The sequence below is a fragment of the Theropithecus gelada genome, chromosome 19, assembly GCF_003255815.1.
Source record: "Theropithecus gelada isolate Dixy chromosome 19, Tgel_1.0, whole genome shotgun sequence".
Taxonomy (NCBI): domain Eukaryota; kingdom Metazoa; phylum Chordata; class Mammalia; order Primates; family Cercopithecidae; genus Theropithecus; species Theropithecus gelada.
In genome coordinates, this window is record NC_037687.1 from 44,353,711 (window position 1) to 44,380,929 (window position 27,219).

Sequence of the window (27,219 nt, forward strand, 5' to 3'; positions counted from 1 at the left end):
CAGTGGCTCACGCCTGTAATCCCAGTACTTTGGGAGGCCAAGGCTGGCGGATCACGAGGTCAAGAGTTCGAGACTAGCCTGACCAACATGGTGAAATCCTGTCTCTACTAAAAACACACACACACACACAAAATTAGCTGGGTGTGGTGGTGGGTGCCTGTAATCCCAGCTACTCAGGAGGTTGAGGCAGGAGAATCACTTGAACCTGGAAAGTGGAGGTTGCAGTGAGCTGAGATTGTACCTCTGCACTCCAGCCTGAACGACAAGGCGAGACTCCGTCGCAAAAACAACAACAACAACAAAAAAAACAGGGCCTCACTATATTGCCCAGGCTGTTCTCAAACTCCTGGGCTCAGGGGATTCTCCCGCCTTGGCCTCCCGAAGTGGTGGGATTACAGGCAAGGCCACGTCGTCTGGCCCGTTCATGTTCTTTAAATCTCCCACAACCCAAAGGCAGAAGCCCTCTTCTCGTCAACACTGTATGGATGAGGACGCTGCAGCTCAGTGGGACAAGGGCACCCACAGAGAAAACAGCAGGCCTGGGTCTGGCTCCGTCTATCGCCAGCACCTGACTTCTCATGGTTCCCCGTGAAGTCTCTGTAACACTCCCAGGCACTAGCCTGGGCGCTGGGAGACTTGCGTTCCAACCAGGAGCAAGATGCCTGAAGGCAGCGTATTTCCCGGAGGCAGGGATTCCACAACTGTTGCTTCCAGCTCCAAAATTCCGTCAGTGGGGGACTGGAACTAAGAGACAGTGTTCTTGCCCTTAGGGAATTCACAGCTTTCCTCGGAGGCAAGGCCTATAAACAGAATGTGAATGCAAACACACAAAGCCACGCATCAATAAGAGCTCAATGACTGGCAAGGGGAGGGGCCTACATTTGTGCAAAAAACGTGAGGTTCCTCACTTTATAGTCACTGCGTTTTCCCTTATTCTGTGGAATACCATAATTTCGTTACATATGCTCCTTCCCTCCCCCTGTGATATTTTATTTTGAAAACATTTCAAACATCATGAAAAGATGAGTTTTATAGTGAACACCAACATTCTCACCACTTAGATTTTACCATACTTGCTTGATCACACATCTGTCCATTTAGCCCCATATTAGACATTTTTGATGCATTTCAAAGTAAACTGTAAACATTATGTTTGCTGCATTTTGTCTTCTTTATTTTTTGAGACAGAGTCTTGGTCTGTTGTTCAGGCTGGAGTTCAGTAGCAGGGTCACGGCTAACTGCAGCCTCAATCTCCTGGGCTCAAGGAATCCTCCCACTTCAGCCTCTCAAGTAGCTGGGACTACAAGCACACACCACCATGCCTGGCTAATTTTTAAATTTTTTTTTGTAGAGATGGGGGCCTCATTATGTTGCCCAGGCTGGTCCTGAACTCCTGAGCTCAAGCAATCCTTCCGCCTCAGCCTCCCAAAGTGCTGGGAATACAGGTTTGAGCCACGGCACCCACCTGCTTGCTGCACTGATGTAAATAGAACCTTCCATTCATGTCACATACTGAGTGAGGGTCTGCTCTGTGCTGGACTTCGTTTCACAGGTATTGGGGGAGGCTCTACTTAAAGGAATCCTACAGTGGCAGCTTTTGAAAAGGCAAAGTTCAAGGGACTCTTTCTTTTGTGAAATGAAAGCTTTCATTGACTTTATTTATTTTTATTTAAAAAACATATACATACATATATGTATACACATATATATATATATATATATATTTTTTTTTTTGGAGACAGGGTCTCACTCTGTCATCCAGGCTGGATTGCAGTGGGTAATATCAGCTCACTGCAACCTCTGCCTCCCGGGCTCAAGCAATTCTCCTGCCTCAGCCTCCTTTACAGGTGCGCAGGCTGGTCTCGAACTCCTGACTTCAGGTGATCCGCCCGCCTCGGCCTCCCAAAGTGTTGGGATTACAGGTGTGAACCACCGTGCCTGGCCATCGTCCGGCTGATTGACTATTTTTCAGGCACATTTTCTTGCTGGGTTTGCTTGGATGGGGGTCCTGAAAATACCAAAGAGATACAAGATAATTGATAGACACTGAGTCAGTCCTGGGAGGCCTCTGAAAAAGCAGAGCTTTGAGTCTGTTTTGAGGGTAAAAGAGGCTGGGCTCTCTCCTGTCTGAAGGTCTTGCATGCTGCTCCCTCTGCTAGCAACACTTTCCATGCCCCTCGGCCCCCCATACTGGCTCTTCCCGACCCTATGCATCTCAGCTACCTTGACCGCTCAACCTGAGCTACGGCCACCCTGTCACTCTCTCTCATATCCCTGATCTTGTTTTTCCTGTTGGTTACGACAATCTGTAATCATATTACAAATATCCTATCCATTTTCCCCCAGACGAAGAGGTTCAAGCAGTGATGTCAAGGCCAGGCGTCAATGTCTGCCAAAAGCAGAAGGGAAGCCACTGGCTTGAGCAGGTTGGGAAGGGCCATGGAATGAATGTGAGCAAGACACAGGCTGCTTTGCCTGAGACGGGTGGAGCCAGGCTAGGGAGAAACACGGAGAGGAAGGGCCGGTTTCTGAAGATGTTGAAGAACAGGGAGAGGAGTTTGGGTGTGGCTCTCACTGGGCATCTTTTATAGGGTCTGTGCTAAGCACTCACAGGCATGATTCATTTCATCCCCACAACCACCTAGGAGGCAAGTACCATGATCATCGCCCTCACAGATGTTGAAGAAGAGGTGCACAGAAGGGAGCGTGTTGCCTGAGGCCACCCAGCTAGTAAGTGGTGAAGGCCAGGTTCCTGTTCAAGGGCACTTCCCTGCTGGACATCTCTAGCAGTGAAGTGGCCTGCTGCCCTTGCGACTCCCAGGAACGGGGAGGGGGCTACATCCAAATGAATGTTGTCTTGTTTGTTTGTTTTTTTGACAGAATCTTGTTCTGTTGCCCAGGCTAGAGTGCAGTGACACGATCTTGGCTCACTGCAACCTCCAAATCCCGGGTTCAGGAGATTCTCCTGCCTCAGCCTCCCAAGTAGCTGGGATTACAGGCGCACACCACGCCTGGCTAATTTTTGTATTTGTAGTAGCGATGGGGTTTCACCATGTTGGCCAGGCTGGTCTCGAACTCCTGACCTTAGGTGATCTGCCCGCCTTGGCCTCCCAAAGTGCTGGGATTACAGGTGTGAGCCACCCTGTTCTGGTGCCAAATGAGTGTTCTTTAAAAGTAAGTTTCTGTATCTGGCACTTTTTTTTTTAAAATTGAGGCAGGGTCTCGCCCTGTCATCCAGGCTGGAGTGCAGTGGCGTAATCATGGCTCACTGCAACCTCTGCTTCCAGGGTTCAAGCGATCCACGTGCCTCAGCTTCTCAAGTGGCTGGGACTACAGGCACATGTCACTACACCCTGGTAATTTTTGTATTTTTTGTAGAGACGGGGTCTCACCATGTTGCCCAGCGTGGTTGGGAACTCTTGGGCTCAAGCAATCTTCCCTCCTTGGCCTCCCAAGGTTCTGGGATTACAGGCGTGAGCCATGTATCTGGCATTTCAGGATGTGTGCATGTGTGTGTCTCAAGATTAAACAACTGCCAAGAAAGCATTCCAGCCACAGCAATGTGATCAGCACTGCCGAGAAATATATTGAGTGCTTCTGAGTGGCAGACACTTCTCTAAGCAATTTACTTGTATTGCTTCACTCAATTCTCACATTCATCCCTCTTTACAGATGAGAAAATTGTTGCACAGATGGGTTAAGATCATGGTTAGTAAGCGGTGGAGCTAGGGTTTGAATGTAGGCTCTGGGATAGGCCCCGTGGAAGAGGTGAGACTGTAGGTGCCAGTTTGAGACCTGGCATCCCACAGAAGGGAGCAGAGACATCACCCACCCCCAAGGCCTTATCTTCCCACTAGACTGAGTCCAGCCTCCAATTTCTCTCCTCCCTGGTCTCTGTACTCCACAACCCCCAACCATCTGTTCCCTAGGTGAACGCTGTTAGCACCCATGGCAGCCCAGAACCCTTGGCTGGTTCCACCTCATTCAGAGTAAAAATAAAAGTCAAAGTTGGCCAGGTGTGGTGGCTCACACCTGTAATCCCAGCACTTCGGGAGGCCTAGGTGGGTGGATCACTTGAGATCAGGAGTTTGAGACCAGCCTAGACAACATGGCGAAACCCCGTCTCTACTAAAAATACACAACTTAGCCAGGCATCGTGGCAGGCGCCTATAATCCCAGCTACTTGGGAGGCTGAGGCAGAAGAATCGCTTGTACCCAGGAGGTGGATGTTGTGGTGAGCTGAGATTGTGCCATTGACCTTCAGCCTGAGCGACAAAAAAGAAAAAAGAAAAAAGAAAAAAGAAAAAAGTCAGTCTTCGTAATAGTCCCCAAGACCCCAGGATCTTTCCCTCTTTGACTTTAGCTTCTCCCATCCCAACACTGCTCCAGCCACAATGGTCCTCAAATACAGTAGGCAGGCTCCTGCCCCCAGGCCTTTGCATGGCTGTTCCCGCTGCTTGGAATCCACTAGCCCCAGCTAATCCCCACGGCTCACTCTTCCACTCCCTGCAGGGCTCAGCTCACAGGTCACATCTCAAAGAGCCTTTCCCGAGTGCCCTATTTAAAACATCTCTCTGTCACCTATTGCCCAACTTCTCTCACCGTGAATGTAAACTCTGCAAGGAGAATGCTTTTTTTGAGACAAGGTCTCACTCTGTCACCCAGGCTGGAGTGCAGAGGTGCGATCATAGCAGCCTCAACCTCTAGAGCTCAAGCGATCCTCTCACCTCAGCCTCTGGAGTAGCTAGAACTATAGGCGTGTACCACCACACCCAACTACTTTTTCAAAAACATTTTTTAGAGATGGGGTCTCTCTGTGTTGCCCAGGCTGGTCTCGAACTTTTGACCTCAAGTCATCCACCTGCCTCGGCCTCCCAAAGTGCTGGGATTGCAGGCATGAGCTGGGATTACGAGGTGTCACTTAGCTGGAGAATGGTTTCTAGGCTGTATCCCCAGTGTCCGGAATAGGCGTGTCACGGAGCAGGTAGTCATAAATATTTGCTGAATGAATGATGTGGTGAATTAACGAGAAGAGCTGAGACCAGAGGGCCTTGGACATGACTTAGGCATGTCAGATTTGTGGGTGCCATCACGCGTAAGAACACGGGTGGCATGGTGATGGAAGAGAGAGAGCTGTTTGGAGTCAGACTGAACCGGCTCAAGTTTTTGTTGTTGTTTTGAGACAGAGTTTCGCTCTGTTGCCCAGGCTGGAGTGTAATGGTGCAGTCTTGGCTCACTGCAACCTCCACTTCCCAGGTTCAAGCAATTTTCTTGCCTCAGCCTCCCGAGCAGCTGGGATTATAGGTGCCTGTCACCACACTCGGTTAATTTTTGTATTTTTAGTAGAGACGGGGTTTTCACCATGTTGGCCAGGCTGGTCTTGAACTCCTGACCTCAGATGATCCACCTGCCTCAGCCTCCCAAAGTGCCTGGCTCAAGTTTTGACAACTCTATTTTACCACAGTCTTTTCACATATGATTTTGTGTGTGATGCTGAGCCACTTGGGCCTCAGTTACCTCATCTGTATAATGGAAATAATATTAATCTCTTGTGGTCATACTGAGGATTCAATGAGATCATGTATCTGAAAGCACCTAATATTTTATTTGGTTCACACTAGGTATTTAATAAGGATGCCCTAGGGCTGACCTGCGATGGCTCCTCAGGTCCGGCGACGTCTGAGGGCAATTTTTTCCTAGCAGTAGAACACGGGCCTGTTGGTGGCGTGGGAGAATTGAGGTGATCCGTGGACACAGCTTTGAATAACTGAATCATACAGGGAGAAACTTACTTTCTTCTCAATTTTCTTTTAAGCTCTCTGACTGTGTTAAAGAGAAAGACTTCATTTATGTTTATTTTTTGAAAAAATTTATTATTAGTGTTATTCTCCTGAGGCCTGGACCTACCTTTGAGAAAGACCCCGTGTCCAGTTGTGCTGGTGAGTCAGAACACCTCTTTCATCCTTGCTAATCTTCCTTCTTAACAAACAGGGCACGTGGCCGGGCGCGATGGCTCACGCCTGTAATCCCAGCACTCTGGGACTCTGAGGTGGGCGGATCACTTGAGGTCAGGAGTTCGCCACCAGTTTGTCCAACATGGTCAAACCCCATCTCTACTAAAAATACAAAAATTAATTGGGCATGGTGGTGTGCACCTGTAATCCCAGCTACTTGGGAGGCTGAGGAAGGAGAATTGCTTGAACCTGGGAGGTGGAGGTTGCAGTGAGCCGAGATCGCGCCACTGCACTCCAGCCTGGGCAACAGAGGGAGACTCCATGTCAAAACAAAACAAATAAACCAACAAAAAACAAAGAGTGCAGGAGCTGCAGCAGGTATAATGTAATACCACTGTTTACTCATGCCTGTCATCCCAGCACTTTGGGAGGCTGAGGCAGGAGGATCTTATGAGCCCAGGGGTTCAAGATCAGCCTGGGCAACACAACAAGATCTCATCTCCACAAAAATAAAAATTAAAAAATTAGCTGGAGGCCAGGCGTGGACTCCACTGCACTCCAGCCTGGGTGACAGAGGGAGACTCCATCTCAAAACAAAACAAATAAACCAACAAAAAACAAAGAGTGCAGGAGCTGCAGCAAGTATGATGTAATACCACTGTTTACTCATGCCTGTCATCCCAACACTTTGGGAGGCCGAGGCGGGCAGATCACGAGGTCAGGAGTTCAAGACCAGCCTGGCCAACATGGTGAAATGCTGTCTGTACTAAAAATACAAAAATTAGCCTGGCATGGTGGCGGGCGCCTGTAATCCCAGCTACTTGGGAGGCTGAGGCAGGAGAATCGCTTGAACTTGGGAGGCAGAGGTTGCAGTGAGCCAAGATTGTGCCATTGCACTCCAGCCTGGGCAACAGAGTAAGACTCTGTCTCAAAAAGAAAAAAAAGAAAATTAGCTGGGCGTGGTGGTGTGCATCTGTAGTCCCAGCTACTTGGGAGGGTGAGACGGAGGATCGCTTGAGCCCAGTAGGTCCATGCTGCAGTGAGCTACGAGTGTGCTACTGTACTCTAGCCTGGGCAAGACCCTGTCTCTAAAAAAAAAAGAACTATCTCCTAGAGTTGTATAATTCTTAAACTGCTTGTGCTTAGTCCAATGCTGGGTACATAGAGAAGCGCTGATAAGCTGGAGCTGTAATTATTATTATTGTTGTTATTATTACCACCATTATTATTATCATCATTAGAGTAAGAGATGGAATAACAGGGAAGTAGGAGCTGAGGAGGACAGATGGGGATTGTGTTTACAAGGTAAGAAGTGTTGGATGTTACAAGCTGGGGTGCGGATATTGGGGTGGAGAGAGGAGGGAGAGACTGACTGAGAGACATTGAGAAAGGCTGATGGAAACTGGCCCCTCCTAACTGAGTGATGAACCCCAGTGATACGAGACAGTGGGAGAACCTGTGGCCCCTGGGAATAGAGAAGCAGCCACATTTGCTGGGCAGAGGTGAGGCGGGGGGAGGCTCCCAGGTTCTGTATCACGAGCTGGGACTGGGGAGAGGGCTGTGGCACTCATGGATGACTTCTGACCTTGTGTTACCCTCTCCTCGCTTCCCACTGCTGCCCTGGCCCCTGGCCTGGGGGATGGGTGGGGTGAGCTGGCCCAGTCCCGCCCCTCATAGGTGCTCATACTCACACGTGCCCCTCCAGGGCTGTGTAAACAGGATGGGCGCCTGGGTCAGCGGCTCCCTCCCTTGGCCTTCCCTCCCACTCGTTCCCCGGGGGTGGCTGGCGCGCCCGGCCGTCCTGCTCCGCGCCCAGCTTTCTCAGCCGGGAGCAGCCCGAACGCTGAGACACCCTGCTGACCACTCAAAGGGCGACAGCCACCTCCCTCCCCAACACTGAGGGTCCCCCCGGGGGCTCTCCCCAGAACGTCAGAAGCTGACACGCAGCCAGTCTCTCTCTCGGGCTGGAAGGTGTGGAGGAACAACAGGGCAGTCACCTGTAGGTGGCAATGCGGGAGGGGAGAGGGAGAGGAGAGGCTGAGGTGCTGAAACCAAAAAAGGCCGACGATGGGCTATGCCTGTCACTCTGGAGCCCCTGAGCCAGGCTGGCTGAGCCTGGGTGGGTCCTGTCCCCTGGGGCTTCCTTGTCCTTACTCCCCTGGTGGGGTCCTGCCAGTAACTCCTCTTTTCTAAGTCTGCCCCCACCCCACCGCCTCCAGGAGCCACCGACAACCTGTGTCCTTGAATGCCCCTGCCCCCACCCAGCGCCCCAATGCCTGGGGTTGGGAAATGGGAGCGCTTTTGCATCACCTCATCCATTTCTCCCTCCCTCCCTGATGCAGTTCACTCTCTGTTTCGACAGAGACTCTCAGACTCACAATTACCGCTCATTACCCTATCGGTGGCTGGGCCCTGAGTCACTGAGGGGAGGGACCTCAGGTTGCCCAGCCCTGTCACCTTCTCCCAACCTAGTATAAGGAGTAGTGACAGGGAAGTGGACTCTGGGAAGGCCGGGAAGTTGAGGACAGGAGACAGAAGGCTGCAGACCCAGAGGGAGGGAGGACAGGGAGTCGGAAGGAGGAGGACAGAGGAGGGCACACAGACGCAGAGCAAGGGCGGCAAGAAGGAGACCCTGGTGGGAGGAAGACACTCTGGAGAGAGAGGGGGCTGGGCAGAGATGAAGTTCCAGGGGTCCCTGGCCTGCCTCCTGCTGGCCCTCTGCCTGGGCAGTGGGGAGGCTGGCCCCCTGCAGAGTGGAGGGGAAAGCGCTGGGACAAATACTGGGGAGGCCCTTGGCCAAGGGACCAGAGAAGCAGTCGGCACTGGAGTCAGGCAGGTTCCAGGCCTTGGCACAGCAGATGCTTTGGGCAACAGGGTCGGGGAAGCAGCCCATGCTTGGGGAAACCCTGGGCATGAGATTGGCAGACAGGTGGAGGATGTCATTCAACATGGAGCAGATGCTGTCCACGGCTCCTGGCAGGGGGCACCCGGTCACAACGGTGCTTGGGTGAGTGGCTGTGGGGCCAGGTGTGGAAATGGGAGGCTGTAGGCTTCTGGGTTGAGATTCTTGGGAAACGGTTGAAAGGATGGATGGATCTCTTACTCGCAGCCTTCTGGGGCAGCTTTCTTCTATGTTCCGCCCCCCTCCTATAACACCCTGGAGTCCCTCTGCCTGTCCCTCTCCCGGTCTCTCTACAATTTGCTCTGGCTCTTCTCTGTCAGGGTCAGAGATGGTCCCACTAAGTGCCGGTTTGTTATTCTTGCAGGAAACTTCTGGAGGCCATGGCACCTTTGGCTCCCAAGGTGGTCTTGGAGGCCAGGGCCAGGGCAATCCTGGAGGTCTGGGGACTCCGTGGAGCCAGGGATACCCTGGAAACTCAGCAGGCAGCTTTGGAACCAACCCTCAGGGAGCCCCCTGGGGTCAAGGAGGCAATGGAGGGCCACCAAACTTTGGGACCAACACTCAGGTAAAGTCACCCTCCAGACCTGCTACCTGCCACCTCCCTCCCTCCAAGCCCACACACTCCACGTGCCTCTCTGGTCCCTCTGGATCCTACACTCAGTCTCACCTTCTCTGCAGGGAGCTGTGGCCCAGCCTGGCTATGGTTCAGTGAGAAGCGGCAACCAGAATGAAGGGGTAAGAGGAAGGGGCCGCGAACGAACGAAGAAGCCACTGGGTGCAGGCTACGGAGAGCTGGGGAAAGAGAAAGAGGAAAGCAAGATGCGGGAGTGGAGGGATTGGGGTGAGAGGAAGAGATGGGGCTGGGCGAGGAGTCTCACGCCTGTAATCCCAGCACTTCAGGAGGCCGAGGCAAGTGGGTCACCTGAGGTCAGGAGTTCAAGACCAGCCTGGCCAACATGGTGAAACCCTGTCTCCACTAAAAATACAAAAATCAGCTGGGCGTGTGGCGTGCGCCTGTAATCCCAGCCACTTGGGAGGCTGAGGCAGGAGAATCACTTGAACCTGGGAGATGGAGGTTGCAGTGAGCCACGATCGCATCCCAGCACGCGAGGCAGGGAAAAAGAGCGTGTCCCGGCAAAAAAAAAAAAAAAAAAAAAAAAGGGAGGAAGAGACGGGCTTGGGTCTGGGCCCGGGGAGGAGGCAGATGGGAAGGGGAGGTGGGAGAAACATGTTAAGAGAAAGGAAGCCAAGCCCTAAAGAACGGGAGAGGCCTGGCCTGTGTCCATGCCCGAGGCCGACATCTCCAAACTCACTGTCCCCTTCCCTCCGCAGTGCACTAACCCCCCACCATCTGGCTCAGGCGGAGGCTCAAGCAACTCTGGGGTGAGTGGAGAGGGGCAACCCGGGAGTTTTGCACCAGGAGGAAATGGAAAAGTTCTGCTCCCCTTAGACTGGGCACCATGGAATTTGGCCTGGGTGGAGAGGGAGAGAGGTGGGGCCTGTTTTGGTGCTCTGTCTTTAATCCTGGCCCTGCTCCCTTCCTGCCCCTCAGGGAGGCAGTGGCTCACAGTCGGGCAGCAGTGGCAGTGGCAGCAACAGTGACAACAACAGCGGCAGCAGCAGTGGCAACAGCGGTGGCAACGGTGGTGGCAGCAGTGGCAGCAGTGGCAATAGCGGCAGCAGCAACAGCAACAATGGTGGCAGCAGCAACAGCAACAATGGTGGCAGCAGCAACAATGGTGGCAGTAGAGGTGACAGTGGCAGTAGAGGTGACAGCGGCAGTGAGTCCTCCTGGGTGAGTTTGGCACCTCTGTGGAAGACTGAGATGGGGTAAGGCCCTAGTGGTCGCTGCCAGGAGAGGGCTCCAAGTTTCTCTGAAAGCTGCCGCTGCCCCAGGATGGGCAGTCTCCCTGGCAGTCGTCACTCAGGGGTTCCCTCAGCCTCCTGTTCCCCACCCATGCTGTGCCCCTGACACGCGCACTATCATTTCTGCCAGAGCCACCCCACAGCTTCTGACTCTGTATCCCTATTTTCCACTCTGTGATGGTGGGGACGTTATCCCGCCTGTCTAAGCCCTTGCAGTCAAGTCCACTTGGCAAGTCTCAGGAGATCCTGGGGTGGTGGAGAAGAGAGGGGGACATGGGAGAATATGACACTTGTCTGGGAAGCTTCCAGGAGAATGGGGGCAGGACTGTGATCCGGGAGACCCACGGACGCTGACAGAGCGACGGTGCAGACGACATTCACACACGGGGCCCCTGCATGAGTGTGAGGGCAGGAAGGGGCGTTGTGACCCCGCAGCTGCCACCCCAAGGCCCCGGGCCTCACTGACTCCAGAGCCGGCAGTCCCTCCAGCCTCCTGGCCAATGGCCTGTCCAACCCCTTGGCTGATGGCGTCTCCCATCCCGTGTCTTGGAGTCGAGCTGGAGAGGGAGCCACATCTGACTTCCTCGGGGGTCTGGGAAAGGTGTCAGACAGGAGGAAGTGCGTGAACACAAGACGCCAAATAACCTGAGCTGCTCTCATGCCCCGCTCCCCGTACAATCCTCTTCTCCCCCATCTAGGGCAGTTCTGGGAATGGTGACCAAGGCAGCTCCAGCAGCTCCCAGGTGAGGGCTCTCGGGTCCCTTCCACTTGCTGCCCCCTGGTGGCAGGATCGCGGCTGCTGCGCGGCCGGGCTCCAGGGGTTTCCACCCCTGGCCTGCGGTGGGCGGCAGCTTAGGTTCCCCAAATCATTGCATAGTTCCGAATACCCTCGGCCACACCTGGCTTTCTCCATGCTCAGAATAACTTTCTGCAGCGACCAACAGGCTAAAGACGGGGAAGGTGTGGAGGCTGGAAAGAGGACTGGAATCTGATTGGGGTTCCAACAAATCTGCAACACCGCTGGGAACGACTGGGTCCCCTTTAGGTCCTTTAGGACAGCGTTTGAAATCTTGCTTTCCCCTGCAGGGATCCGGTACCGGCTCCTCCTCCGGCAACCACGGTGGGAGCGGCGGAGGAAACGGACGTAAACCTGGGGTGAGTGACTGGCGTGAATCTCCCACCTACCGCGGGAAGAAAAAGGAGAGCAGCTGATGTCACTTGCAGGATCGAGGAGCCAAGGCTCCGCGGAGATGGGGCTGGATGGCCGCGGAGTGGAGCGGAAGAGGCTCGCCCCAGGGTTAAAATGCTCCCATTTGGGGGCTGGGACTGGTTTGGGAGGGGACTGAGAGAAAGCCTCCACTTTCTTCCCCCGGCAGTGTGAAAATCCAGGGAATGAAGCCCGCGGGACCGGGGGATCTGGGATTCAGGTGAGAGCCAAAGTCTCTTGGGGACTGCAGTTTCTGCCCAGGACTGCGCCCGCTCCTCCTAACTCAACTCCGCTCAGCCCCCTCCTGCCTTGTCTGCGGGGAACTATTTCAGCAGAAGAAACCAAAATGCACTCCTAAAAATGCTAACAATTTCCAAAGTACTAATTAATTGCAAATCTTGCTGTGATATACCTCACCTTATACCACAGATGGGGCTGGGAGAAATCCCATGTAAACCGATCCTGGCACAATTGTCTTAAATGTCCTCTATCCAGCCAGGGAACAGACTGTGGTGAACTCTGGGGGATTCAGAGTGTTTTGGAAAGAACATTCCCCCCAGTTATGTTGGAAATGTGGGCTTTATGTCAGCAACCGTGGTGCTGAGAGTTAGTGTTACTGAAATCTTGTGAAAGTGCGGGTTGCTCTAACAGGGCTGAGTAGGGCTGAGCTCCGCGTTGCTAACAAGCTCCTGGGTGAGGCTGGTGGGAAAGGACCCACCTGGCCAGGAGTAAGGCCAGACCGGAGGTGCTGGGGCTGAGTAGAGACAGCTCTTTTTAGATCATCTATGAGGGATACTAACCTTTTATGGGAACAAACTGGATTTTAAAAAACTTTCTCCCCATTTGTAACCCTTTTTCTAGTTTTTTTTTTTTCTTTTTCCTTTTTGAGACGGAGTCTCACTCTGTTGCCCAGGCTGGAGTGCAGTGGTGCGATCTCGGCTCACTGGAACCTCCACCTCCGGGGTTCAAAAGATTCTCTTGCCTCAGCCTCCCGAGTAGCTGGGATTACAAGTGCCTGCCACCACCCCTGGCTAATTTTTTTTTTTTTTTTGTATTTTTAGTAGAGACGGGGCTTCACCATGTTGGCCAGGCTGGTCTCAAACTCCTGACCTCAGGTGATCTGTCCGCCTCTGCCTCTCAAAGTGCTGGGATTACAGGTATGAGCCACTGCACCCGGCCTTTTCTAGTTTAATATACCACAGTTTTAAGTATATAAGTAGTCAAAAAGCAGCCGTCTTTTCCTCTATGGTTTTTGCTCTTGGTGTACTGCTTTAAGGTTTTTATTTTCTTCTAGCACTATGCATAGTCCTGTAATTTCATTTTTTCAGTTTAACTGGGATGCATCTGGACTTTGTTTTCCCGTATGCTGTCTAGTCCCACCCCTCCATCTAACCAGACTTATCCTACACTTTGTATCCGAGCTGTGTGCTCCTTTATGAGGGGGAAAACTGGTTAAAAACAGAGAGGAGGAAACTGATGAGCTAGAACTAAAATTTTCCTCCAAAATGCTTCACTGATATTCCCAGTCCCATGTATTCAAACACTTCAGCCACTGATTTAAAATGCCTCTTGTAAATACCTTAGTATTTTGGGGAGCTTCTGGGAATTCTGTCAGACAAGGACCATACTGCTTTATTTATGGTAGCTTTAGAGTATGTTACTATCTTCCTCTTATCTTCACTTACCATTTATCTTTTCCAGTGTTTTCTTACCTATTCTTAGACTTTTGTCCTTCCAAAAAAAAAAGTCAGTGTTTGAACCAGTTCCAAAAGACAGTGCCATTAGGATTGTTAGAGGAATCATTAAATCAATACATTAATTTTTGGAGGTGGCCTCAGGATCTTAAACAGGGGTCTGTGTTTCTTTGTCTCATCCTGCAGGACTTCAGAGGAGAGGGAGTTTCCAGCAACACGAGGGTAAGAGGATGGCAGACCTGGGGACAGAGACTGTACCAGTAGTAAGTGGGATAGAGGTAGGTTCTCCAGGAGCAATACTGGCAGACAGGTGGTCCCACATCCCTGCCAGGTCTACATGAGAGCTCTGGGAACGAGGAAGTACTGATGGGTCTGGAATTCACCACCTTTCACAGCAGATAAAGCAGGACTCCAGAGGAGCCCACCTCTCCCTTAAGAGGGGACCAGCCAATCTACTCTACGCCGCCTCAGCCGCTACTGGCTCTCCAGCTAGCATCCCCTTTTCTTACTAATGCCGATCAGCCCAGACAGGGTCCTTCAGTTTGAATCAATTTAGTGCAACAGCCTGGCTCACTCCAGCTCCCAAGCCAGGGGAGAATTCAGATGTCTTGCTGGCAAAGCCCTCCCTGATGGATTTTGGGTGGCTTGCAGAAATGAACATAAACAGAGATGGCAATGTTATCTCTGGACATTGTAAGTGAGCAGCCACCCAACCGGCAGGAGCTCGAAATGAGATCGCAGGGCAGATGGAGCTTCCCTGAGACAAGGACCTCTTTCTTGGGGCTCTGGGAAGTCCTCTGTCATGCTCATGTCTCAGTCCCCCGATTCAGGAACCCCTCGCTGACACCCTGCTTCTCTGCCCTCTCGTCCCCCTGCCCGCCTGCCTCCCTATCAATTCCTCTCCATTTTCTGTCTCCCTAGGAAGTAAGCAAAGAGGGCAATCACCTCCTTGGAGGCTCTGGAGACAATGATCCGGTGAGCTTAGGGGCAGGCAGGGTTGGCTTTAGGAGAACAGATGGTGAAGCATGTTAAGATCCTGGGAAAAGAAACAAAAATGTCAGTTTCTTCTTGCAAGCTGCTCTAAATCTGTGTCCAGTAACCATCAGGAGACCAAAACAGGGGTCTTGGATCCCCATCTCCCTCTTTGGTTCATTCCTTCCTTCCTTCCTTTTGATTTGGATCAGAGCCATGTTACTTTTGTAACGGGAAAAAACAGATAAAAGTAACAGAAGAATGGTCAAGGGGATTTCCATACTTAGGGAGGCAGTGTTGAGAAGGAGAAAGTCACTGAGCTTTGAGGTAGAAGATGGGGTTTCAAAAGCCAGCTCTGACCAGGCATCAGCATAACTGTAATCCCAGCGCTTTGGGAGGCTGAGGTGTGGGGATCATTTGAGCCCAGGAGTTCCAGCCTGAGCAACATAGCAAGACCCTGTCTCTACTTTACAAAAAGAAAATAATAGGCCGGGCACAGTGGCTCACACCTGTAATCCCAGCCGAGGATTTGAGAGGCCGAGGCGGGTGGATCACCTGAGGTCAGAAGTTCGAAAACAGCCTGGCCAACATAGTGAAATCCCATCTCTACTAAAAATATGAAATTAGCCGGGCATGGTGGCGCATGCCTGTAATCCCAGCTACTTGGGAGGCTGAGGCATGAGAATTGCTTGAACCTGGGAGGTGGAGGTTGCAGTGAGCCGAGATTGTGCCATTGCACTCCAGCCTGGGCAACAAGAGCAAAACTCCATCTCAAACAAACAAAAACAAAAAAAGAAAGGAAAATAATAATTTTTTTTTTTTTTTTTTTGAGACCGAGTCTCGCTCTGTGGCCCAGGCTGGAGTGCAGTAGCCAGATCTCGGCTCACTGCAAGCTCCGCCTCCTGGGTTCACGCCATTCTCCTGCCTCAGCCTCCTGGGTAGCTGGGACTACAGGCGCCCGCCACCACGCCTGGCTAATTTTTTTTTTTTTTTGTATTTTTAGTAGAGACGGGGTTTCACTGTGTTAGCCAGGATGGTCTCGATCTCCTGACCTCGTGATCCGCCCATCTCGGCCTCCCAAAGTGCTGGGATTGCAGGCGTGAGCCACCGCGCCCGGCCCCCCAAAAATTTAAGATATATGTTAAAAACACCACCAGCTCTATCATGTCATCTGTGTATCTTCAGGCAGGTCAGCTAACCTCTTCTAGCCTGAGCTTCCTCCGGTAAAATGAGGACAGTGAAGCCTGACTCACACAGCCTTCAGTTACTGTACAGCTTTCTGTGTCACCACCAGACCACGGTGTTGTGGAGTCCAGACTCTGGAGGCAGATGCTGCATAATGCACGGTCCTTGGCGTGCCGTGGGACTGCGTGCCAACTAATCTCATTACTTGGGGTGTTTTGGGGACAGAAAAGGGTGAAGGCAAGAGTCTGAATATTGAGATTCAGGGGACTGAGTGGGGTTCCATGGGAGCAAGCCATTCTAAGAAGGCCTTCCTAGGTGAACTTTTAGGTGCTGTGTAAGGGAGAGAAGGCGGCTTTACAGAGAGGAGGACAGGAAGCCTGGACCGAGGTGGGGATGAAGCAATCTGGGGCAGGTTGACAGGTGGCAGGCATGATAGGACGCATAAGCCTTGGACATCGGTCCCCCTTTTCCCCACCCAGGGGCAAGGGTCCAACTGGGGCAGCAGAGGAGGTGACGCTGTTGGTGGAGTCAATACTGTGGTGAGTGGAGGCGACACTCCACCTTGGGCTGGGACCATGGTGTCACGCAATCCTCGCCTCCCCTCCTGCCACTCACATCTCCCGCCTCTGGCTCACAAAGTGGGTTCTTTGTCTCATCCCATTTCTCCTTGATTCCATAGAACTCTGAGACATCTCCTGGGATGTTTAACTTTGACACTTTCTGGAAGGTGAGTTCTGCGAGATGGCCCTGTTCACTTGCATTTGGAAAACCCCTGCCCTTGGCCCTACAGGCTGGGGTCCTCTTTCTAAACCAACAGTCAGCAGTGGCCCTTGACCTCTCTCAGCCTATTACCTTATGACTCAATTTGGCCATTCTTTTTGTTTCCTCCGCAGAATTTTAAATCCAAGCTGGGTTTCATTAACTGGGATGCCATAAGCAAGGTAAGGGCTGGAAGGCCGTGTGATCCCAATCTTCATCAGAGAGGGGTATAGGGAAGAAAGGTAAACCTCCGCTCGGTGAGCTGGGGAAACATTGACGCTGGCTACTAAGGAAGCATTTAGGCCAGTGCTAAAAACAAAAACTAAACACACTGTGGGTGGAGGAGGGAGGACAGAGGAGGCCTGAAAAGAGGGGGAGAATCCAGAGCAGTTGGGATTGAGGATGAGCGGAGGGAATGGGCTTCTTTGCTGCTTCAACACATAGACCCGAGCAGGTCCCGAACCTCAGTTTCCCCTTTGAGATGGGGAAGATTAAGGGGAGAGTAGGTTGACTCCTAGAGGGTACACAGAATGAGGAGTAAGGCGGAGCTAAGACGCCCCGAGAGGATGGACACCCAGAGAAAGGAACCAGCAGTGGCCGACAGCCTCAATGGTGACAGGCATTAGTCTCTCCCACACAAACAAAAACACAGCTGGGGTGCAGAACCCCTCCCTCCTTCCTCCTTGCCCACACTTCCCTCCTGCAGGGGAACCCCTGGCCAGGCTGCTTTGATACCTGAGTAGCAGAGGCACCTCTAGAGGAGAGGGAGCTGGACTGGAAGGGAGGGGAGGAAGGACAGACAGACTACCCATACAGACACAGCCCCGGCAGAAACTGCGACTGCTGATGAGAGGATGGGTTTTTGAGCCACTATTTTTTTTTTAAAGAATATGAATTAGTTTAAACATGGAGAGACTTCACATAATGATTTGGATTTTGGGTTTCTTTCAAAAACTTTGGCAACACTGGGTTCCATTTCCACGGGATGGGGTTAGGCGAGAGCTGAGAAACAGCTGCTGCTTGGCCCAGGTAGGGTGTGTTGGGAATAGGTGGGAGGGTCACTCTCTAGTGGCCAGACTGTCCCTACCTGTCACAGGCATTTTAGCCACCCAACTGATCCCTGTGAGCAGTGGAGTTTCTGGCCTTTAATGTAAAAGAAAGAAGACTGGGCTCAGGAAAATTGAAGTCTGACGTTTTAGGAAGAAGGTTGAGGAGACAGGAGAGTGCAGATGTTCCCACCCAGCTACAGTGGATTCATGTTCTCTGTTTCTTTCTCTTTTATTTATTTATTTATTTATTTATTTATTTATTTATTTATTTATTTTTTTGTGAGACCAAGTCTCGCTTTGTCACCCAGGTTGGAGCGCAGTGGTTTGATCTCTGCTCACTGCAACCTCTGCCTCCCGGGTTCAAGCGATTCTCCTGCCTCAGCCTCTCTAGTAGCTGGGTTTACAGGTGCCTACCACCACGCCTGGGTAATTTTTGTAGTTTTAGTAGAGATGGGGTTTCACTATGTTGGCCAGGCTGGTCTCGAACTCCTGACCTCCAGTGATCTGCCCGCCTTGGCCTCCCAAAGTGTTGGGATTACAGGCGTGAGCCACTGCATCCGGCCTCTCTGTTTCATAGAGAACGGTTTCTGGTAGAAACAAGACTCTTTCCCGGGTCACAGGGAACTTAGGGTCTGATGGGGAGCCAGGGCACATACAGACACTTCCCAGAGAACCAGGACAGACACTGTGCCATTTTTGCCCATCTAGGGTGGCAGTCGATGGAGTGATGGCAGTGAGGCAGGGTTCATCTGGGCCAGCTCCTCAGGAGGCAGATCTCCTAGAAAGTGGGGCAGGGCAGAGATGGGCAGGGCAGAGGGTGGAGCCCCGCTCTCCACAGTGGGGCGAGGGAGCTGAGGACTTCAGCCAGAGTGAGGAGGGAGCAGAGGGGAACACAGGGTAATGTTTCTGACGAGGCAGGGGGTTCTCAAGCCCACGCCGGGATATCTGGGTTTGTTTGGATAGCGGGGCAAAAAGGTCCCTGTAGATTTCCGGAGCAGGGGTCTTTTATACCCTTGCATCGGCTCACGATGTCCCGGAATTCCTGTTCCTCAAGCTCTCTCTTTAGAACCTATTTCTGGCCAGACGCGGTGGCTCACGCCTATAATCCTAGCACTTTGGGAGGCCAAGGCTGGCGGATCACTTGAAGTCAGGAGTCTGAAACCAGCCTGGCCAATGTGGCCCATCTCTACTAAAAATACAAAAATTAGCCAGGTGTGGTGGTGTGCGCCTGTAGTCCCAGCTACTTGGGAGGCCGAGGCAGGAGAATTGCTTGAACCCAGGAGGCGGAGGTTGCAGTGAGCTGAGATTGTGCCATTGCACTCCAGCCTGGGTGACAGAGCGAGACTCCATTTCCAAAAAAAAAAAAAAAAAAGAACCTATTTCTTTGCCCAGGACCAGAGGAGCTCTCGCATCCCGTGACCTCCAGACAAGGAGCCACCAGATGGATGGGAGCCCCCTACTCCCTTCTTAAAACACCACTCTCTCATCACTAATCTCAGCCCTTGCCCTTGAAATAAACCTTAGCTGCCCTAAACTCCTGGTCTCTGCTCCTTTCTTACGTCTCCGCTGTTGTCCGGGGTGGTGTGGAAGGGGTGACTGCAGCCCACAGCTTTGGGAAATGGGATGGAGGAGGCCCGGCAGGTGGAAAGGGGATGCTCGGAGGCAGGTCCTAGTCTTGAGGTTTTGCTAGAATTAGGTTCTGCTGGAGGCTGGGGGACTTGGGATAGAGAACATTGTATGCTCTGGGACAGGGAGAGTTGATTAGTGCCTCTCTCCCTGTGTTTCCAAACATGGTTTTCTGGTGTCCCTAAAGACTCCCAGCTCCTTACGTTCCAAACCTTAGTCACAATGACGTTCTGAAGGCTGAGAAAGGGCAGTAGCAGGAGGAGGGGTGGGTGAGCGTGCCCAGGCTCTCTGCTAACCTGCTCACTGCCTTTCATCCACAGAACAAAGTCCCACCCCCCAGCACCCGAGCCCTCCTCTACTTCAGCCGACTCTGGGAGGTAGGAGAATTCTTGCTGTTTGAAGAATGGGGGCCTGGCCCTCCCGACTCCCCAAGCCTCCCTCAAGGCAGCCACCCTCTGCTCCCACCACCTGTCTCCAAACTCCCCCTCTTTTCATTTTTGAGATAGCTCATCCAAATCGTATCGCCCAAATCTTATCACCAATACCATCTCAAGTGCTGACACCCTCAATCTCCCACGTGCTTACCTTCCTCCAACCCCAAACCACACCCAAAAGCTCCTTCCTACCCGAGATCTGGAGACTACCCCAACTTGCTGCACAGACCACCCCCTGGGTTCTGCCTCCCCGGCCCACTCCGCCCTCCTTCTCCCCGCAGGATTTCAAACACAACACTCCTTTCCTCAACTGGAAAGCAATTATTGAGGTAAGGGGGGCAGGACTTCTCAGCTCTGGGACACGGGGTTCGGGGCCCTGGGCGAGCCGCTGACCCAGGTGTCTGTCCCAGTTTCTTCCCCTCCCTTCCCACTTTCCCAGGCTTTGTGCAATCCCAAGTGGGGGCGGGGTGAGAGGGAGAAGCTGTGAGTCACTGAGGAGCAGGGTGGGAGGACCTCCCTAGGATAAAAGCCAAGGCCAAGAGCTGGGGCTTCCACAAGCACACGAACATGAAGCTGGCCACTGCCTCTGCCCTGCTCCTGCTCCTGCTGGGCCTGGCCTGGACCCAGGGGAGCCACGGCGGGGTGGGTACCGCAGGGTGCGCAGGTGCGGGGAGACCGCGTTGTGGGGAAGAAGAGGCCTAGGCTGGGGCATGGGGAGGACAGCTGAGGGGGAATGGGAGGGTGGTATGCAGGGGTCAGGACCCTGTCTAGTGGAGGCAGCTGCTGAGGGTCTGAAGACCTGGGTCAGGGAGGATGGGCCGGACCTCTGGACCATGCCAAAGACCACACTGCAACTGTGCATGGCCAGTGGCCTTTGAGAAACGGGACCCGTGGGCCCTGAGGTAAGGGCTGCCTGCTCCCGCGTCTACATGTGCCAAGCACATGAGGCTGGACAGGTGGGGTCCTGCGAAGGGGGAGGTCGACTTCAGCTGAGTGCGGTCTTGCATGCGTGTGTGAACAGGGTGGCAGGTCGTCTGATGTTTCACGAAGAACCAGGATGCTGATCTCTAATTGTAACTAATTTAATTTTTAAGTGGACCAAGCAAAAAATATCTGGAGGCCCATGGTCAACCAGTTTGTGACCTCAGGGTTAGGGCTTGCAGTGGGGTTTAGGTTCAAGGTCAGGTATGGATAAGGCAGAGTTAATGCTGGAGTCAGGACTTCCCTGTCACTTTGTGTGTGTGTGTGTGTGTGTGTGTGTGTGTGGCGGGGCGGAGGGTCCAAGTGGAGAAGCTGTGATGGCTTTTCTTTTTTTTTTTTTTTTTTTTTTTTGAGACGGAGTCTCGCTCTGTCGCCCAGGCTAGAGTGCAGTGGCCGGATCTCAGCTCACTGCAAGCTCCGCCTCCCGGGTTTACGCCATTCTCCTGCCTCAGCCTCCCAAGTAGCTGGGATTACAGGCGCCCACCACCTCGCCCGGCTAGTTTTTTGTATTTTTTAGTAGAGACGGGGTTTCACCGGGTTAGCCAGGATGGTCTCGATCTCCTGACCTTGTGATCCGCCCGTCTCGGCCTCCCAAAGTGCTGGGATTACAGGCTTGAGCCACCGCGCCCGGCCTGTGATGGCTTTTCAACGCTTAGTTTCTCCTCCTGTGCTGGGGCTGGGGGTGTCCGGCGCATCTGCAGTGTCTTAAGTTGCTTTATCTGTTTTCTTGTATTTCTCTTTTTTTGCTTCCTGCAGCCCAGAGCTAACCTAAGCATGCAGCTTCTGCAGATAACAACCCCTCCTTCAAGCACCCTGTGGGGCATGGCATCGGTGTGCAGGGACTAAGGGCCTACGGGCATAGCAGCAGGACTTGGTACAGGCAGAAGGCGAACTGGGCTGCGGTGCCTGGGTCTGCCCCAGAGGAGCCTGCGTGGCTGCAACTCACTTGTTCTAGCTCAGTCTCAGGCTGGAGCTGCCAACTCTCCCAGGGCATGGGTGGGGAAGGAGTTGCCAAACCTGGTTCTCTCCCTGGCTCCCAACACTGAGTGTGGAAATCTGTCGTCTGTCTATCTGGGCCAACAGCTTCTCCAGGCTCACTGCCTTCTCTATAGGTAGCACGTGGAATGGGTGGGGTGAGGGAGAAACTGGGGCTCCGGAAGCCCGGCAAGGCCCGCACGACTGCAGAGGCAAAAACTGTGGCCCCTTCTTTCTTTCAGGGTGCGGACACGTCATCACTGCAGAAACGTGCAGGCGGCGCCGATCAGGTGAGTCTCTGTCCTCAGGTTCCCCTACAGGGCCCTTGGTCCCCCTTGGCCTTGCTCCCAGGTCTGGGCAATCTGAAATTCTCTTTGCCCCCACCCCCCACCCCATTCAATGGCGTTCTCAGCCGGGTGCAGGCTGGTAGGAGGTGGCAGCTGTAACTTCCAAGGTGAGACATCTACCACGGACCCACTGGGTTAGGTCCTGGAGCTTCTTTTCTTGGTCTCCTACCCTCATCTCCCAAGTAACACTTGAAGAGTTGGGAGAGGTCTCGAGGGCAGGGTGAGGAGGAGGAGAAGGTGGTGGCCATTTGGGCTAGGACAGTAAAGGCAGGTGAGGGTGTGGGCCCTGGCTGGCTGGAGGAGATTCTATAAAAGAAAACACGTGACACGAGGGGAGAAGGCAGGCGTTTTAAGAAAGGTTCGGTCCAGGCAGGAAGGTGGGATGTTTATTCCAGAGCAAAATGGCCTTCTTCCGTCTGTTCTAACCCCCACGCCCACTTCTTCCACAGAACTACAACTATAACCAGCATGCATATCCCACTGCCTATGGTGGGCAGTACTCAGTCAAGACCCCTGCAAAGGTGAGACCTGCAACCGCCCCGTCTTCCCACTGGGGGCTCTGCATGGGGGATGGGGAGAGAGGCTTTCACTGCCCGGGTCCTCTCGGTTGGTTGCCTTGCCTGAGGCTGGATCCTGCTCTCTTTGAGTCCAGGCCTCCCCACCCTTTTGCAAGGGAGACTCGGGTTCCCAGAGACAGTTTGGAACTGAAAGGCAGGAGGGTTCAATGCTCCTCACACCCATCCAGTCAGAAAAGGTTAAAAAGGAGCAGCAGCAACAGAGAAAACTGAGAACCAACACCCTCTCCAAGAAGAATATAGGCTCTAAAAACTCATGACACCGGCCGGGCGCAGTGCCTCACACCTGTAATCCCAGCACTTTGCGAGGCCCAGGCGGGCGGATCACGAGGTCAGGAGTTCAAGACCACCTGGCCAACATGGTGAAACCCCGTCTCTACTAAAAACACAAAAATTAGCCAGGCATGGTGGCGGGCGCCTGTAGTCCCAGCTATTTGGGAGGCTGAGGCAGGAGAATTGCTTGAATACAGGAGGTGGAGGTTGCAGTGAGCTGAGATTGCGCCACTGCACTGCAGCCTGAGCAACAGAGCAAGACTCCGTCTAGAAAAAAAAAAAATCACGACACCTGCAAAACACACGAGCAGCTCTTCCTCACAGGTTCCCTCTCTGTGGACGTTTTTGGGGGAAGATGGAATGGAGGGCGAGGAAAACAGACTCGCGCTTAGGGGCCAGCCAGGGAGTGGATGGTTGGTGGGAAAATGGATGCTTTATTCCACAAAGGAAATGAAAGGAAAAAATACGTGAAAATATGGTTTCATTCTGTTGCAATGAAGGCAATCTCGTAACATCAGTAAATGAATATGCTAAGTGCAAATTCAGCTGACAAAGCGCCAGCAGGCTGGGTATTTCCATCTCTCATGACAATAAAGTCCTCGCCTTGGGGAGTGGACCTTCCACTGAGAGAAACTACAGGCCGGTGAGAGGAGGGACATGCAGCTTCTACTGCCTGTGGCTTCCACTCTGCCGGGTTATCTGTGGCCAATGTCGACCCACCTGGCAGGCCGAAGGGAGGCCTATCCTCTTTTGAACCCCTTGGCCAGTACGTGCCCAGGAATCATGTTCAATATCATCTTGGATCAAGTACACTTAGGATAATAAATGTGCTGTGAAACCAACTCCACAGTCTGAATGTCCACAGTCAGACTGGAGAACCTTGGTGATAGCCCTGGTGTGAGCCTGCCCTTGCCGCTGGGTCCTTCGTGAGCCCGGAGGCCATGGCAGGGTACAGGGAGGCCATGAGCCGCACATCACTTTCCTTTGATCTTTTCGCAGGGGGGAGTCTCGCCTTCTTCCTCGGTGAGTATGGGGGCCTGATCTTCATCTGGCTGGAGAGAGAAGGGGCCTGAGGCCAGAGGGTGTGGAAGGGACCCTGTGGTGACCACTCAGACTTTCTCTTTTTCCGGCAGGCTTCCCGGGTGCAACCTGGCCTGCTGCAGTGGGTGAAGTTTTGGTAGGTGAGTATCAGAGTGGGCCGCACCAGGCCACATCCTGGGAGCGGATGCACAGTCACCCCAGGGCAGGGCCAGGATCTTGGTATATCCTCAGATCTCAGTGGGCAGCGACATGAAGTCAGGTATGCTCTGCGTGGACGCTCTAAAGGTGTTAAGGCAGAGGGGAGCTCATGGTGGGGTGTGGAGAAAGACCCATAATAAAATGATCTAGGGCCAGGTGCAGTGACTTATGCCTGTAACCTCTGTGCTTTGTGAGGCTGGGGTGGGAGGATCACTTGAGGCTGGGAGTTTGAGTCCAGACTGGGCAATATAGCAAGACCCCACCTCTAGAAAAGCAAAACAAAACAAACCATTCCAGCCTGGGAAACATGGCAAAACCCCGTCTCTATTAAAAATACAAAAAAGTAGACAGGTGAGATGGTGCATGACTGTAATCCCAGCTACTCTGGAGGCTGAGGTGGGAGAATCACCTGAGCTTGGGAGCTTGAGGCTGCAGTGAACTGCGATCACACCACTGCACTCCAGCCTGGGCAATCAGAACGAACAAACAAACAAATGAAATGAAAACAAACAAACAAACAAACAAACGGAAAGATTAGCCGGGCATGGTGGCACCTGCCTGTAGTCCCAGCTACTTGAAGGCTGAGGCAGAACGATCGCTTGAGCCCAGGAGTTCAAAACTGCAGTGAGCTATGATCACACCACTGCACTCTAGTCTGGGCAACAGAGGGAGAGCCTGTCTCTAAAAAAAGAAAGAAAGAAAGAGAGAGAGAGAGAGAGAGAGAAAGAAACAAAGAAAGAGATAAAGGAAGAAAGAAAATGACCTAGGACCATCAGAAAGCATCCTAAGGTGGGACCACACAGGCACAGCTCTGAGAAGAGAAGATGGTGTTCTAGATGGGGCACAGGGACGGGGATAGAGATGTTGCAGGGGAACTGTAGAGAAAAGAGCCTCCTGGTGGAAAGGTTCAGAGGCAGGACGCAGCGAGGCTGCAGGGGTGAGAGGTGATAGCTTAGCTCGGCAGAACCACAAACTTTGTTTTAGGTGAAACAAAAGTGAGGGGCACCACAGGTGAACAGGTTGGACAGCAAAAGAATGGTGGGCGCCCAGACGCTGGGTGAAAAGATGCCCCATTTCCGCAGGCTTAGGAATGGCCACATGCTACCATTTGATTTTCTTTCTTCTAGGCAATTTCTTCCAACCACCACCGAGGCCCCGAAAAACACTGGTAGTCAGGGAGCTCCTCCTCTTGGCTCCCAGCCTGTACCAGCCCTGGCCCGGCTGCTGCACCTCTGTTTCCTAGGCTGGGGACCCAGCTTGTGTCTCCTTATTTCCTCCCACTGCACTGTGGGGCCTCAGTGACCACCAGCCTCATCGGATACACCAGCATCTTTCTCTACCTGCTCCCTTTTGTGACCTGAGGTCACTGTGACAGTTCTCCGGGAAGGAGGAGCTTCCTACTTTTGAGTCTCTCTGTGGAAATAAAACATGAGTCTTGTTTCCCTATGACTTTCTCAAATTTTATTCTTTAATGCTATGTTGATGGCCTGGCTCAGGGAGGATGGAAGAGTGATTTAGGGGCAGCTAATCTGCCTGAAACTGGTATAAGGCACAGAGGCCGAGAGAGATGAGACCTGGGTTTTATTTCTGACAAGCAACCTGCATCGTGCATCAGTTTCCTCATCTGTAAAAAAAAAAAAAAAAAAAAAAATTCATTAACCAACCTATATCTGAATACCATTCTTTTTTTTTTAAGAGTGAGTCTCACTCTGTAGCCCAGGCTGGAGTGCAGTGGCATGATCTCGGCTCACTGCAACCTCCACCTCCTGGGTTCATGCAATTCTCCTGCTTCAGCCTCCTGGGTAGCTAGGATTACACGCATGCGCCACCACACCTGGCTAATTTTTGTATCTTTAGTACAGATGGGGTTTCACCATGTTAGCCAGGGTGTTCTCGAACTCCTGACCTCAGGTGATCCACCCGCCTCGGCTTCCCAAAGTTGCTGGGATTACAGGCGTAAGTCCCCATACCCGGCTTGAATACTGTTCTTTTTGCACTTGAAGCAGCCACAGGTGTTTTGGTGGCCTGAAAAAGCGACAATGGAACTATTCAAGTCGGGAGGCAGGGGGAAAGAGGTTGTTCAAAGCGGGAGGTCAGTCCCCGAAGGTTAGGGAGAGGGCAGGAAACAGGAGCAAGGTGCTGGTAGAGACTATGCTTCACCACCTGGACAGGCTGCCGTGGGGATGGGGGTGTGGCCAGGGAGAGGCGCTTAGGAAGTTAAGGGCACTGGATCTAACCCAGGGCCTTATCACAGGCACTGCCCTGTGTTTCCAGGATACAGAGGGAGGGAGGAGAACACTTCCACCCCATCACTGTACCAATGAAACAGGAGAGGCTGCGGCGCAGGCTGAGCCAGGCGTATTCCACGCTGAGGAGCCCTTGGGATGGGGCTGGGGGTCTGCAGTTGGAGCCCCTAAGCCCCACCAAGCTGGTCCAACACGTCCGGATTAAGGATCCCCCACCCCTTTGTCCCCCTGGCATCCCTGCAGGGGACAGGAAGTAAAAGATGGACAGGAGGCGCCCTGCCAGCCTAAGTGACTCCCTCCCAGGTTTGAGTTCCCTGAGGGCATGGCCCCCATCTGCCTAGGTCACTCTCCACCCACAGGACAGGCACAGGGATGTATACGTGAAAAAAACCCGGCCCAAAACTGACTTCAGGAAACCAAGCTGACCCAGTCCGCCTGCCTGGGAGAAGGCTCCGCCGCTCTTCCGTTCGGCCTCTCTTCTCTCCTGGGTCCTGAAATCCTGACGCTGGTTTGTACTTGTCCTCCGGGGTTCAACGCCGTAGGAGAGCCTTGCAGTACCTCCTGGAGGCCACAAGGGGGAGAGCGCGGGGCTGTCCCAAGGAGGAGGCTGCATCCTCGCTGCACAGGGAGCTTCCCGGAGCGTGGGTGGGGGTGGAAACCCGCGGGGAGCTGAGGTCTCCTCCGCCCAATCCCTGAGGCACTGGGAGACGCGGGGTGAGCACGGTTCTTGGCTCGTGGGGTGCTCGTGGCCCAAAGAGCTGAAAGCAGCTCTTGAAAGCTTAGAGTGACACCCGAGGCAGGCTAAGGTCCCCTGGCATAAGGGGCCCTCCAACTAAGGGTGGGTACCCCTTTCTCCTTTCAGGGCTCCTCCAGTGACCTCCTGAAGCCGCAGCTTCCATCTTATTCCTTAGATCCCATTCTTTCACAACGCCCGG

At 52.9% G+C, this 27,219-nt stretch overlaps 1 protein-coding gene across 8 annotated transcripts; it reads left to right on the forward strand.

Moving 5' to 3' along the window:
• The first annotated feature begins 8,463 nt into the window (after positions 1-8,463).
• Positions 8,464-25,484, forward strand: DMKN (dermokine). Of its 8 annotated transcripts, XM_025366833.1 has the most exons (18): positions 8,464-8,961; positions 9,221-9,421; positions 9,535-9,591; positions 10,189-10,239; positions 11,809-11,877; positions 12,099-12,149; positions 13,810-13,845; positions 14,545-14,598; positions 16,260-16,319; positions 16,460-16,507; positions 16,674-16,721; positions 19,535-19,591; positions 19,930-19,977; positions 21,847-21,894; positions 22,401-22,472; positions 23,799-23,822; positions 23,933-23,980; positions 25,166-25,484. In XM_025366833.1, the coding sequence occupies exons 1-17, from the start codon at positions 8,632-8,634 to the stop codon at positions 23,978-23,980; spliced, it is 1,302 nt and encodes a 433-aa protein (XP_025222618.1). In that variant the 5' UTR covers positions 8,464-8,631; the 3' UTR covers positions 25,166-25,484. The 8 variants fall into 8 exon arrangements, with proteins under 8 accessions (XP_025222618.1, XP_025222619.1, XP_025222620.1 ...); XM_025366834.1 differs by lacking the exons at positions 19,535-19,591; positions 19,930-19,977; positions 21,847-21,894; ... (2 more) ...; positions 23,933-23,980; positions 25,166-25,484 and adding exons at positions 10,409-10,651; positions 18,981-19,118; XM_025366835.1 differs by lacking the exons at positions 14,545-14,598; positions 16,260-16,319; positions 19,535-19,591; ... (4 more) ...; positions 23,933-23,980; positions 25,166-25,484 and adding exons at positions 10,409-10,651; positions 18,981-19,118.
• Positions 25,485-27,219: the final 1,735 nt, after the last annotated feature.

Excerpts from the sequence above, each read along its gene's own strand:
- DMKN (XM_025366833.1), top strand. The coding sequence starts at position 8,632 with ATGAAGTTCCAGGGGTCCCTGGCCTGCCTCCTGCTGGCCCTCTGCCTG. Across the intron at positions 11,878-12,098 it reads GAAACGGACGTAAACCTGGG|TGTGAAAATCCAGGGAATGA; the intron begins GTGAGTGACTGG and ends TTCCCCCGGCAG. Across the intron at positions 13,846-14,544 it reads GAGTTTCCAGCAACACGAGG|GAAGTAAGCAAAGAGGGCAA; the intron begins GTAAGAGGATGG and ends CTGTCTCCCTAG.